Source organism: Anastrepha obliqua, chromosome 5, assembly GCF_027943255.1.
Source record: "Anastrepha obliqua isolate idAnaObli1 chromosome 5, idAnaObli1_1.0, whole genome shotgun sequence".
In the NCBI taxonomy this organism is placed as follows: domain Eukaryota; kingdom Metazoa; phylum Arthropoda; class Insecta; order Diptera; family Tephritidae; genus Anastrepha; species Anastrepha obliqua.
The window spans coordinates 68,478,051-68,493,180 of record NC_072896.1 but is presented as its reverse complement, the minus strand read 5'-3'; the positions used below and the strand labels follow the sequence as shown (position 1 = coordinate 68,493,180).

General features: G+C 34.5%; 1 protein-coding gene across 4 annotated transcripts in view; it reads right to left on the bottom strand.

Moving 5' to 3' along the window:
- Window positions 1-15,130, bottom strand: part of LOC129249323 (polypeptide N-acetylgalactosaminyltransferase 5) — a 127,172-nt gene that overhangs the window by 3,721 nt on the left and 108,321 nt on the right. For 3 of the 4 annotated variants that reach the window (XM_054889073.1, XM_054889075.1, XM_054889076.1), the window contains exons 9-10: window positions 3,375-3,514; window positions 3,069-3,302 (exon numbers count right to left, since the gene is read on the bottom strand). In XM_054889073.1, the coding sequence (XP_054745048.1) occupies window positions 3,069-3,302; window positions 3,375-3,514 (374 nt within the window). Of the gene's footprint in view, window positions 1-3,068; window positions 3,303-3,374; window positions 3,515-8,080; window positions 8,262-15,130 lie in introns of all 4 variants that reach the window. The other variant, XM_054889074.1, reaches the window with a different exon arrangement.

Here is a 15,130-nt window from a genome sequence, read left to right as displayed (position 1 = left end):
CCACGCCCCGACGGAAGAGAAGGACGATGCAACCAAAGATTCTCTCTATGGGCGCCTGGAGCGTTCCTATGAGCGCTGCCTCCGCCACGACATAAAAATCGTGCTAGGCGACTTCAAAGCCATGGTAGTCAAGGAGGGAATTTTTGTCCCACAGTCGGAAAATTCAGCCTCCACAATGAAGCATCCGGTAACGGACAGAGGCTAATCGACTTCGCCGGGGCCTGAAACATGGTAGCCTGCAGCACCAGATTCCAGCATAAGAAAATGCACCAAGTAACGTGGCTGTCTTCTGATCGGAAAACGCGAAATCAGATCGATCATGTTGTGATAGATGGAAGATATGCTTCTAGTGTTTTAGATGTACGTACGATGTTGTTGCAGCCAAACTACGCACTGGTCTCTGTGCAGCAAAAAACGTACAGTATGTCAATTAATTGTTTGCAAAATGAAAAAATTTTATAAACTTATTTTTAGACTTAGGTACGCTTTATTAGCTAAAATGTCTTTTATTAGCCCTTTTTTTACAATATTATGAAAGACAATATTCGTCAAACGTTTTACGTACAACATGTACAAAAGCCAAAATATAACAGTAAAATAAACAAGCAACACTAAAATTCGACATATAGGTATTGCGTTGTGAATTAATTCTTTGCAAAATGCAAACACAACTTGAAGTAAAACTGAAGCTAGCTAACGGTACTTTTATTTTGAACGCAAATAAACGCGTGCTATAATCGTACGTTTCTGGCACACATTTAGTATGCAAGTTGGCAACAGCGAATATCGAAGGCGATGGAACGATGAGCTGTATGAGTTTTACGACGACATAGACATAGCGCTGCGAATAAAGATCCAGCGACTACGCTGGCTGGGTCATGCCGTCCGAATGGATACAAATGCTCCGGTTCTGAAAGTATTCGATGCGGTACCAGCTGGTGGTAGCAGAGAAAGGGGAAGGCCTCCTCTGCGTTGGAAAGGTCAGGTGGAGCAGGACTTGGATTCACTTTGTGTGTCCAACTGGCGCGCTTTGTTAGACTCGGCCAAAATCGCGTAAGCGGTTATCGCCCCAATTAAGAAGAGAAGAAGAAGTTTGCTCAATAAGTTTTGCGGTTCGATAAGAGAGGGCGTGGTACTATCCTAAAATTTTTTTGGTATGTGGGTACATTCTTCATATGAAGGTATGTGAAGTTTCTTTCAATCTGTCAATTAATTTTCCGTTTACCTTTAGTATCAACGTTTTTACAATGGAAAAAATTAAGTATCGTGCAGTGATTGAATTTTTGTGTTCGAAAGGTTTAAAAGCAAAAAAATTAAAAACGAATGTTGAAAGTGTATAAGGACTTTTCGCCACTAATTAGCATAGTAGAAATATGGGTTGCTGAATCTAAACGTGGTTGTAGAAGCCTTCAAGACGATCGACGTCCAAACACAGCAACAACACCAGAAATTGTAGAAAAAATACAGGATATCGTATTGGAAAATCGTTGAGTGACTGAAAGAGATTTTGTTGAAGCCATAGGCATCTCAATCGACGGTAACCAATATCTTGACTGAAGTATTGGGTTTCAGAAAGCCGTATGCACAATGGGTGCCGCATTCGCTAACAATGGAAAAAAATAAACGCATTCGAATGCGACTTTTTCAGCAACATTTAGAGCGTTTTTGAAGGGTCAAGTAGATTTTGCGCGTCGATTCATCTTTATGGATGAGACTTAGGTCTTCAATCATGATTCCAAATCAAAACAAGAGGGTAAAGCATGGTGTGAATCTGGTTCTTCGGCTCCGAAACGAGATCGTGTCCAGAAATCGACCAAGAGGATGTAAGCATCAGTTGTTTGGGATTGGAAATGAATATTGTTTGTGGATTACTTGTAAGCTGGTAAAACAATAAATTCTAAATATTTTAATGCATTGTATCAGTTTGAAAAAGAAAAACATATTTTTCATTAGGACTTCACAAGAGCAATGGCTAAAATCCATGAATTAAAGTTGGATTTGGCCCCCAGCGACTTCCATCTATTTGCAGACCTAAAAACATTCATGCGTGGAGAGCGTTTTTCATCAAATTATGAGATCATAACAGTTGTGGAAGAGTATTTTGCAGCATTTCCAGATTCTCACTTCAGGGATGGAAATCATAAATTGGAATCTCGTTGGAACAAGTGTATTGATGTTCGGGGAGACTATGCTGAATAATAAAACATAAAATTGTGTTTTTCCTATCGAACCGCAAAACTTATTAAACAGCCTAGTACATGTAAGCTTTATTGGCTACTATAGCGCTCTGTACTACATTTTTATGTAGAGAGGACTATATGGAATGCTAGATTTATGTTGTTGTTTGCTTTTTTAACATATGTTATTTCGAAGTAATGAGAGTATCTACTTCTTTTAGTACGGGACACATTATTTATCTGAAAACAAAAGAAAAGAAAAAGTCGTTGATTTAGTTACGTCTATTACTAGTAACGTAACATATTCCAGCAAAGCTGAGTTAACTCTGTTTCGAAAGCGAGTTTACGAGCGCCGATTCAACAATAATTACATTGGAATTTCGATTTTCCACTATAGTTAAGCGCAAACTGCAGTTACGACTGATTAGGGGCTTCATTTCAATAACTGATGATAAGTGACGAACTACCTAATTAGGTCTGAGCTAAGAATTTGTTGACGTTTTGGTATATATAGAGAAGAACAATAAACAGCAGGGAGGTACTGTGCGATCCAGCCGGACTCAAACTTAATTTCTGGCATCAAGTAACCTAATAGCTAATTATCTTAACGACATATATTGCGCTAGGCTCTAAATATTATGAATGTGAGCTAGTTTCTTAATTCATCGTCTATATTTCCGGCGGCTGGGTGCAATTGGATTGAAATTTTGTGCAAAGTCCAACTTGTGGAAACCGACAAAATCGAATCGCCAAAGCATATCGTTCTCTTATAACCCAATTTGAAGGAAGATACTAACATTATTTAATGTTGAAATACATTTTTAGTGCTAGTATTCATACCTTTATTTAAATGATAATATTAATAACATTTTTTTAAATTAATTTACTCACCTCAGAATCATAAACCCATTCCTGATTGCCACCCATATTATGGCAACGTACCATATTCACCGGACCCATCGGATTCGCTGCATCCAAGCATAGATCATCCGACATGATCTGCTGTCGTTTCGTATAGGCAAATACCTGATTGCCACCCAGCCCATGGCAGTAGCTAACGCCTATCTTTTCACCATACTTGCGGCCCATCGTGTCGAGACACGTCTCCGTTTCGCCGTTACGAATCTGTTAGTGAGTGTAAAAAGATAAAGCTCCATTAAATATTTTAAACAAAACATATATTATTTCCCCTCTTACCTCGCCCAGGTAGTAATAGTCCAATGGCATCAAACTCTCCGGATAAATATTTTCCAAATACCAACGGAAGCTTTTACACTTAAGTCGTTCACGTAGCGCGCGACGATCACTCACATCACCAGCGATAGCTTTGCGTGCCCCTGTTATATTATTATTTTTTATTTGGTTGAAATGAAACCGGGAATTTTAAAAATAAAAGAAAATAACCGAATATTAATCAAAGTATATATTTTTTCTCCATTAAATGAGAAGGAAAGAAAAGAAATTCCAGGACATAAATATGAGTGGATATGTGAGTAGAATTAGTGCTACGTGAAATTTAATGGAGGTGCATGATGTGTGTATGTATTGGTGTAACATTCATGATTACATTTCTGACAATAATTATGAAAATTTTTTTCTACAAATGGTATGCTATTATATAACATAGTTGGTCTACATAGTACATATATATGCTTGTATGTATGTGATAACTTTTTACATGAGTGACAAACTAAATAGCCAATGATATAAAAAAACACACTTCAAAAATTTTTGCTAAATATGTAATATTTTTTTCCTTTAATAACCTAACAAAAACAAATACAAAAACAAAATAAAATATAACTTTGAATGCCAATTCTTAGCATATCTGGCGTAATCACGAATGTATTAATATTTTTTCGAAATATTTTATATTAGTAGAAGTCTTCAATTTAAAATATTTTATATTTCTTGTGGAAAAACCGTAACTTTCTTTGGGTTTGGAAAAAATGTGTCATAACGATTATACAAATGTTTCGATTTTACGAATATGTCTAACATTAACTTATTTTCTTATTCGAAAGTAAAGGGTTATTGCACTTAATAGCTAAAGCACTGTCTACCTACTGTGGCCTTTGGCTTTCTATCCAAAGTGTCACACATTTCTGTATTTCTAGTTTTTTGTAATATTAAGGGCATATTAATTTAAATTAATTTTTTATCTTAATGTTTGCTTCGAAAGAAGATTGTGATAACGGCCATATTGAAAATAAAAACTAAATCACTACAATATCTCTACAGATGGCTCAAAGTTAGGTAACAAAGTAGCTGGAGGGTCTACTCTGAGAAACTGGAGATAAAGCATCACTCCGTCTACCCGATCACTGTAGTGTTTTTCTAGCGGAAGTGACTGCTATTAAGGAAGGATCCATCCGGAAAGTCGTCATTTATTCAGACAGCCAGGCAGCAATAAAATCGCTAGAGATCAAAACACATTCCTCGAAAACAGTCATAGAATGTTATAAACTCTTAAATGACTTATCCCGGTATTTCAATGTAAACCTCATTTGGGTGCCAGGTCACAGAAAACTGACAGTAAACTGTGTAGCAGATGAACTTGCCAGGAAGGGTGCAGCCCAAACTACTCAAAGCGGATAAAGCGTTGATACCCATGCCCATAGCCACTTGAAAGCTACTGATAGATAGGGAAACTATTAGAATAGTATTCCGAGATGTTTTGAAAAAAAAAATGGCCATTTATATGACAATAATTTTTTTACCAAATGCAGAATAGAAAATTCTCAACTTGAAAATTCTGGATTATTAAAAATTTGGCAATGGTTTAAGCAAATTGGGCGAATGCTGTTGATATCAGCTTGAAATTAAACGTCTTTTTTTTCAAAAAATTACAGTAAATGTTAATTCTATTACAGTACATTTAAAAAGCGCATTCGTAATTTTATTCATGTTTTTAGTGGTACTCGTTTAATGTAGCTTTTTCGCACTTACATATTTTTGTAATAGAATACAAGATAAATATTTATAATTGGCGCGAACACTCTTTTTGGGTGTTTGGCCGAGCTCCTCCTCCTATTTGTGGTGTGCGTCTTGATGTTGCTCCACAAATGGAGGGACCTACAAGTTCAAGCCGTCCCCGAACGGCAGATATTTTTTTATGAGGAACTTTTTCAAGGCCAGAAATACACTTGAAGGTTTGCCATTGCCTGCCGAGGGGCGACCGCTATTAGGAAAAAGCTTTTTCTTCATTTTGGTGTTTCACCGAGATTCGAACCTACGTTCTCTCTCAATCCCGAATGGTAGTCGGCTATGGCGGCCGCCATTACAAGATAAATATACTTCTTTATTTTAGAAGTGAGTTTTTCTAAATATTGATATGTTGAGTTTCAACAGGCATTTTGAGCGACCACCGTTCAGTTTCGGCCATGTCAATTTGCTTAATTCGCATGTGGGTAGGTTTTGACATTTTGAATTCAAAAAGTTCGGGGACTGAAGAAGTTGGGCAGGGAACAGGGAATATATTTTTACCCAGAACTATTTGGTGGCTCAATAAAGCAATCAATTACGAAGTTTAAGTCAAGTAGGTTCAACTACACTTGGGATAACGCCGGATGAGTAAGTCAATCAGGAAGAAATAATCAACTATTGAGAAAATTTAGTTTGGTACTTCACCTAACAACGAAACTTAGTCGGAAAATAATTATTTTCAAAAAAAGTAGCGAAGAAATTGAAGATGGTCTGCACTCAGGCTGGACGATTAAAGTGACGCTCCATAAATTGTTTAAAATGTCGAACATCTTATTTCGAAAGATGTATAATAAAAAAGAACAAAAAACAATAAGAGAGAAAAATTGCAGAAAGGTTCGGAGTATCATTTACGACTCTTGGTATGCCCAAAGCCAGCGCAGGATAGGCACTCACACCACTGCAGAAGCAACAGCGAGTATAAGAATGAATTTACTTGTTACTGGGGATGAGGTTCAATACCTTGAATCTGGGTCGAAGCAGTTCAGGATGTTAAACTTGGCTGGAAACACGAAAACAGCTGTGTTTAAGTATTCCGAAATTAGCCGATTATAAAGAAAAAGAATATAACGGGAAAGTACTAAGTTACGGTTTCAGAAAAACTATGAGTTTCCTTGAGGAAATAAATGCAAAAATATATTCGAGGTGTGCTTCATTTGCATGCCAATGCGCTTCTTCATAGGAGTCATGTTGTGTAGGTTACACTATGTATGGCCTGGAAACACTTAATCATACTCGCTATAGTCCAGTTTAATCTCTTCAGGTTATTATGAGTATTTACTTCGGTAGATGAAAAAAGAGCTACGAGGAAAAATATAATGAAAATCAAGGAAAGAAGGCCAACACAAAAAATTTCTATTACTTAAAATATTTAAGAATCTACATATATGAAAAACCAAGATGTCTCCTAAAGTAGATTTTCATCCAAGCGTGCCCTCTCTATGGGCAACCATTTCAACCTAACCTAACCCAGGTTAAACGTCGACTATATCGCAAAGAAGAAATACTTTCATATTTACCATAATTTTACACTTTTCTTGAAATTGTTGACACCTGACGCGCCACAAAAAAAAAAAAATTATACCTCAAACGAGCGTGTCAAGTGTCAATATTAAAATTTGGATTCATAAGAGATTTTCGTTGGAGTTCTTTTATATAATGTTATCTCTCCCATCTTATTTATTATAAATGCATTAAGTCATATTTAGTAGCCCTTTTCAAAAATGGTTATGCTTTCATGAACTTAATGCAGGATTATGACACCAGCTGATATTTCATAAAGTACTTGTCTTAGATAAAAAAAACTGTTATATATGCATTGGCTATAAAGGTTCTAGTATTTTTTTTTTTTTTTAATTTCTGTTGTGCTCATCAGTTTCGTTATTTCAGTGTTAGTGCTTAAGTTAAAAAATATTCATACATATATACAGCTAATAAGCAGGCATTTCAATTAAGCGAATCAACAGGTATGCAAGGATTTACCTACATACATACGCATAAGAAGCATAAATACCAAAATGCAAACATGCCAAACAAGCAAAGATGAAAAAGAACAGCAAAAATCATAGAATATATACATATTTGCATACAATAAATAACAGAGATATTAAATTTGCGGAAATTTTTTAAAACAAACATTAACAAATAAATTACAAAATGCACTAACCGAGCTGGCTTTAATAACAAAACAAACTGCTTAGGGTGAAAAAGTTGCAAGAAAACGGGACACACACAAAACTTTTTTCTTATCCTTTGTTACATTCAACGTCAAACGTAACAAAACAGTAATGCGAAAAATAACATAGGCGGGGGGACAGAACAATAAAGAGGCAAATTGGTAACTGGAAGACAATTGGTAACTGGCACAAACAAATTATAAAAAAGTAGAATGTGAACTATACAGGACAAGTGAGGGGAAGGGGAACAGAAAGATGTGTAGCGAGGAGCGCGGTGCACGCATGCTCTGGTCCAGGGGAAGTGAACGGAGTGGCGAATGCAGTGTACAAGTATTTACGAATTTAGTTCATATGCTTGTGGTAAGTATGTAGGTATGTAATACATATACGTTGGCTATGTTTGGCGTAGGAGTTTTCATGTGATTGTGGTTGGTTTTGCTAAAATGAAATTTATTGCTTTTATTTCAATGTTATTGTTATGTTTTGTTCTTCTAAATTGCCAAAAATAGCTGAGTTTAGCAAAAACAAATCCAAAAATTCAGACGCACAAACAAAAGTGGGAAATACCATAAACAAACAAAACAAAAACGAATATGCTAATTAATGTACATATGTATGTATTTATACATATATACATATGTATGTATGTACTATATATTCGTTAATAAATCGTGCGTGAATTGCATAGAGAGCTATCGATGTTGAGAAGTGTGTTGAAGAGTAGTGCATTTAGTTGTTGTTAACCTGGATAGAAGCTGTAGTAAAACTCTTTCCAATCGTCCAGCCACACTTCAACCAGACGCGCATTATTATGATTGACAATTTCCGTTGTGCCGCCGGGGAAGGTGTACGGCGTAGATTTACGAAAGACATGACCCACACGCGAACAGGGCGCAATCTCGAGCACGCCGCCACACATCCAAACCTAAGCGAAATCAACCAACCGTATGGATAAAACGGACACAGATGCGCATGCGTAAATATGCAGCCAATTGTTGGAAATGAACGTAATTACGAGTGTTGTTGCATTCGCCGCAAATGAATGTAGATTCGTGGTAAAGTGATTTTTACGTTCATATATACGTAGATATACATAATTTTTTGTTATTTTATGAATAAAATAGGGTGTCGTTGTTGTTGTTGTAGTGTTTGTAGTTGTCATAGTTATTAGGACCATGATTAATATTGTTGTTAGCCAACATAGTAGCAATACACGTTAATTAGTTACGCATTTGTTTAAATAGTTAACATTAGAGCAGGGGAGAGAGTGAGCAAAAGAAAAAAGAGAAAAAAAAAAGAAATTATGAAAAATATTTCAACTTTTTTTTCAACGCACGTAATATAACTTTGGTATAAGCTTAAACTAGTTTTTTGTTGAAAAACTGAACGACTTTCTGAAGAAAAAAAAATTACCCAGTTTTCTTAGATTTCGTGATTAGATTATTTTAGAAAGTAGGGGTTCATGAAGAGCGATTTTAGCCCACATACGACTGGCGTACTATACATACACACATATATTTAGCAGGCATAGAAATAAATACTTATCGCAGTAGCAAATATACGAAATCTAATAATAAAATATTTGATCAAGTATTAACGGAGCTTTGTTTTATATGGGGCTGAGATAAATGGATCTAAATGGGGTTGAAATCTTAAAGCTATAGAAATGTTGTCAATTTTCTCTTATCAAAGTTCTCAATGTTTTAGAAAATTATGGTTGACGGCAAGAGGATAATATAAATAAATACAAGGCATAAAAAGGGGAAAATTACAAATTATTTATATTAGTTATTTGCATTAAAATTTATTTAATTTGAAAACACCTAATGAAAATCAAACCAAATCAAATAAAATTAAATGACATCAAATTGAATAAAAAATAAATTAAATTGAATTTAATTAGGTATGAGTACAACTGAATTGAGATAAAAAATTTAATTAAATTAAACTTCCACTCCATAAAATTAGGCAAAATTGAATTGAGGTAAATAATTGAATTAATTCAAACTTCCTTTCATTTGTATTGTATGAAATAATTTTTAAATACAGTTTTTTTTGTATTCCCCTATGCAACTCATATTTACCATAAACTCTAAACTTTATGTATGTTTTTATTTATTTACTAATACTTTAAATTGTATGTTTTTATTTATTTACTAATACTTTAAATTTTGATCCCATTCACAACATCAGAAAAAAGTAAAATAGAGTAAATGAGACAACTAATAAATCTTTGGTTATAAGCAAAAACGCCTAAGTCGTAAGTCAAGGCCTATATGCAACTTTGATTTATAAGGTTTTTTTATATTTTTATAAAAAACTTACGAAAAGAATTTAGCACGAAAAATCCCGCGAATATTTTAAATACATATAGTGACTTAATTTAGTGAGCGTAAATGTATATATAAGTAAAGGGTCTTTCAAAAGACGCGTCTAGAAGAATTTAGATTTTTTCATGTTTCACTTTTTTTTTCAAAATCGAGCTCTTAGCAATTATATGTGAATAATTACATCATTTAAATGCCCACCATGAGCTCGTCTACAGGCTATCCTATGAGAATTAAAATTTTTAAGAACTCGCAAACACAAGACGCATTGAGTTCAGCAATCGGCCATTTTACACTTATTTAAAATGTACATGTCATTTAGAATTGAGCGAAAACTGCAAGTGAAGTGCCTGAGTTCAAATACTCCGAAGACATGGCATTTTTAGGCGAAACGTCTTCGCAAAGCGTGTAAGCAAATCTTTATATGTTTTTTGTGTTAATATATGTATAAGTATATTATATTAATGTTAACTTGCTTGAAAATACTTTTCATAATCATAATTTGCCAATTGGGACGATGCTCCTGAGTTTCATCTTTCTTTTCGTTTGACAATCAATGTTGCCAGCAACATTTTTAGCCAAATGCATGTTGCAGGGGAAATGTCGCGGCTGCGAACTTAGTACTTGACTTCACTAGTAATATAACTATAAATAGTAATATTGTAATTAGAAGGCACCAGCGACTCGGGCTAACGGCCTGTGTTTTCCTATATGTGTTAATCCTTGAAGCGAATATATATATCTGTATACAATTGGCGCGTACACCCTTTTTGGGTATTTGGCCGAGCTCCTTCTCCTATTTGTGGTGTGCGTCTTGATGTTGTTCCACAAATGGAGGAACCTACAGTTTCAAGCCGACTCCGAACGGCAGATATTTTTATGAGGAGCTTTTTCATGGCAGAAATACACTCGGAGGTTTGCCATTGCCTGCCGAGAGGCGACCGCTATTAGAAAAATGTTTTTCTTAATTTTGGTGTTGCACCGAGATTCTCTCTGTGAATCCCGAATGGTAGTCACGCACCAACCCATTCGGCTATGGCGGCCGCGAAGCGAATGCCAATTAAAAAAATTCGAATATTTAGACAGCTCAGTTGTCGTTACTGGGTCTAGCTTCTATTGGACACGGTACTGGGTTGTACATTCTAATTATGAAGTATTTAGGAATATACAGAAATTCTTATAATTGCCCATTTGCAGTAGTATTGGTCATACGTAGATATAGAAAAAAAAATTATTTAAAATTGCCGATGTTTGGAGTTTACATTAAATATATAAGAATAATGTACAGGTCGTATTCCTGGGTTTAAACTTTTACAAAGCATTACTTTAATTTATAAGTTTACTTTTGTATGCATCGTTATAGCATCATTATTATTTGCATTATTTTTTTATATTTATATATGATACTTTGCAAATTAATAATATGTAGTAGGTACGGAGGCTATTATATTTAAGATTACATTTCGTGTAACGCTGCGGTAAGAGAGAATCTTAAAATTACTCTTAAATCGATAACAAAATACCCTGTGTGACCAGCTTAAAAGTCAGGGAATATGTAGATAATTAGAAAAAACACCGCCTAGCGAGTCGTCTTAAAAATGCTTTCCCTTCCTAACACCAGTCTACACGTATGGATGTGTTAGCAACATTAGTTAATAAATAATTTTAGTTAAATTCTATGGATTAGTTACATTTGTGGTATATTCCTGTTCGCCATTTCCAGAATGAAATTGAAATCAATCAAATATTTAGTTGAAGTAAACTACATACAACAGGAAAAGGTACGCACGAGATAAAATACCAACCAAATTGTAGGTTAAAAAAAATCATGTAAATTGTCATTAATTAGCATATTTAGCGGCATACTCGTGAAATGTTCACCTGATAGTCCAGGAAAAAGAGACCGAAAAAATAGCCAAGTAAGTAATTTTAGGAGTATGCGAGTTTATGGTTTTATTATGTAAAACCCATCACTGTGAACTTAAGTTTGAGTTTTCGGGGTCGAGGGTTGTGCCCCGCGGCCGCCATCTTAGAAATAAGGGTGCAACTGGTTTTTTGCGTTTATCTCGTGAATTCCGAGAGTTACGAAAATTTTGGTTCACGGCAAGAATGAATAATCTCGTACAAAATTAGAACGAATGATATTCATGTACGCTTATGCGCTTCACTAATGTATTGGTTGCTCCGCTTAGCAGCTCGAAATCATAAGACTAAATAAAGATAGCGGAAAAAACTTATAAACAAAAATGTTTACAAAAGAATGCTCTATAAAAAAGCTCTGATGTATATTTTCCATAAGATCAATAAAAAAATGTTATTACGCTTGAAAACAATTCATCCCTTAATTTTTCGCGTAATTTTGTTCATAACTTTTTTATTATTAATTTTACAATAAAAAGTTTTGAATGAAAGTTATAGATAATATTGTCATCTACAAAAAAAAGTATCTTTTTCTTTCTTTATTAACTCTCGGAATTCTCGAGATAAACGCAAAAAACCAGTTGCACCCTTATTTCTAAGATGGCGGCCGCGGGACACAACCCCCGACTCCGAAAACTCAAACTTAAGTTCACAGTGATGGGTTTTACATAATAAAACCATAAACTCGCATACTCCTAAAATTACTTATTTAAATCTTCTTTTTACTGGACTAAGAAAAAAAAAAACAGAAGAGAATATGTGTTGTTTTTTGATATATCTGTAGTTTCTATGCATTGAGTGGTTATTTTGTTTTATAGGTTTTATGGTTTTTTTATTAATTATCTTCAAATATAACAGTATATTGTTTATTGACCTAATTTATTTCATTATTGTTTTTATTGGTTTTGTGTAGTTTACGATGAGTCAAATTTGTTTTGAGTGAAGAGGGTAAGAGAGATAAAAATGAGTACAAAATTTATTGACAATTTAGTTAATTGTGAAAAAAGCAAAATATTCAATAATATTATATATGATAATTTCTGGGTTTAAATATCCAATTACAGCAAAGTAAAAATTATGCGCTTTTTAATTGAGCGGAGAAACAAAACATATGAGCCAGCCAATAGTGAAAAACACACTACAAAAAAGAATATTAATTTATATTATTATTTTTTGTTTAAGAAAAAAGTACCAGAGAAGAAAATTTAAATTGCATTTCCATTATGATAATAAATACCACAAATTTTCATTGGCATACTACTTTTTAAGACTTCTGTGCACGCGTTCGTGTGAATTCGCATCGCTTTGCACATTGTCGATCCTACCTCCAATTCCATGTGAATAAATCATTTCCATAAATTACAATGCAGAACTAAAACAAAGTGAGAATATTTGCTCAGATGGAATTCACAATGAGGCCGATTGGTTTGACTAGTTCAACAAATATTTAAATTAAAACTACTCCTTATAACGGCTTTACGCTTATTTGAGTAACAAATTGTTCCGTTAATCAATTATTCAACTAAGCAAAGGGTTTTATTACACAAAATTATAGTTAAGAATAATTTCAAAAACATTAAATTACCGAAGCAACAGGTCATGGCTACTATATCAAGATGTACATACAGTCCTAATAGTTACTAATTTTTATGGATGAAAACGGTTATTAAAGCCACCGTATTTGCGCGAAAATAAACATGCATCAAAATATTACTCCATCTAACGGTATTTCGCAGCTGTAAAACAGTAGCTGTAATACTGTGGTTGATTTATTGGTTCACTTGAATAGAGGCACCAAATAAGAAAAAATAATAATGTAAGATTTTATTTTTTTAATTTATTATTTAAAGCTTGTGTTGTTTATAAATTACTTCGTAAATACGTTGATGAATGGATTTGTACAAATTCTTTATATAAAAAAAAAAAAATAATTGGCGCGTACACTTCTGTTAGGTGTTTGGCCGAGCTCCTCCTCCTATTTGTGGTGTGCGTCTTGATGTTGTTTCACAAATGGAGGGACCTACAGTTTCAAGCCGACTCCGAACGGCAAATATTTTTATGAGGAGCTTTTTCATGGCAGAAATACACTCGGAGGTTTGCCATTGCCTGCCGAGGGGCGACCGCTATTAGAAAAATGTTTTTATTAATTTTGCTTTCACCGAGATTCGAACCAACGACCTCTCTGTGAATTCCGAATGGTAATCACGCACCAACCCATTCGGCTACGGCGGCCGCCTAATATAGCCTAATGAAATTTCAGACCAGGCCGTTTTAATGATTTTGAATTAAAGGGCAGAATTTGATGTAATCCCAAGGTTTTTGCGAGTTTCCTCCGGTGTCAAATCCATCGCAGTTCTATCGTTAGAAGGAATAATATTTTGATTCATGTTTATCTTCGAGCAAAGTACAGCCTTCACTTGAATTATCAGAAAACCTTGTATTACTAGATCAAATACTGTTGCTTTAATAACCGTTTTCTTTTATAAAAATTATTACTTCTTCTGTATATTACGAACGTGGAATAACTTGATTTAAAAAAACAAAAATAGTCTCTAACTCACAAAACTGGTCACTTGCGATCAGATGGTTTCGAATGGATTTTTAGCCTTATTATATTGAGTCTACTCTGAAGCTATTTCAATATTCGGCTGTATGAATGCTAAAGGCGGTCAATAAAAGCCGAGATTCTTCAAACAATTTTCTTGGTATTCTATGAGATTAGTTTGTTCATCCATTGAACATTGTCTTCTAACAAAACAATGGATCCGGATCACACAGACAGGATAACGTGCCTGCGGTTTCAAGACAATGATAACAAAGTCTACCTGTGGCGAAACTTGTTCAATCTATGAGCTGTTAGTCAATGTGTAATTCAATTTCATTCTTTAAGAAAGTAAGCAAAAAGTATGTAGCTATTGATAAAAATAATGAAAAGTTATAAAATAGAAATATATATACGAGGGTTGTTTGAAAGATCCGTATAAAGTTATAGAGATGGCACTACTGACTCGTATCGAGGATATGTTTAGTTAGTAGCATCCCATGGAAGAACACATACCAAGTTTCAGCCAGATCGGTCGATCTCTTTGTGTTTCGCATTCGGTTGAAATGAGGAAGTCGACTTATTTTTATTTTCTATCACGACAACGCACCAGCTAACGTTGCAGGAGTTGCGTTGGATAAATTAATGGAAATAGGGTTATTTCACATCCCCCCTATTCTCCAAACTCTCGGCTCTCTTCAACTACTATTTGTTGCCCAATTTGAAGAAATAGCTGGCGGCGAAAAGATTTTATTCAAACGAGGATTTGATTGCAGAAAAGAAAGACTATTTTTCAGGCTTAGACAAATCCTATTATTCGGAAGGGATCAACAACTAGAACAGCGTTGAATAAAATGTAAAGGGTTTTCCAATAACAGGTGTTATTGATGATTGCATTGCGCTATGGAGAGATGATTAACGATTTTTTATGGCCGAAATTGGATGGTATTGATCTGAATAACGTTTATCTTCAACAAGACGGCACTACGTGCCACACAAGCAACG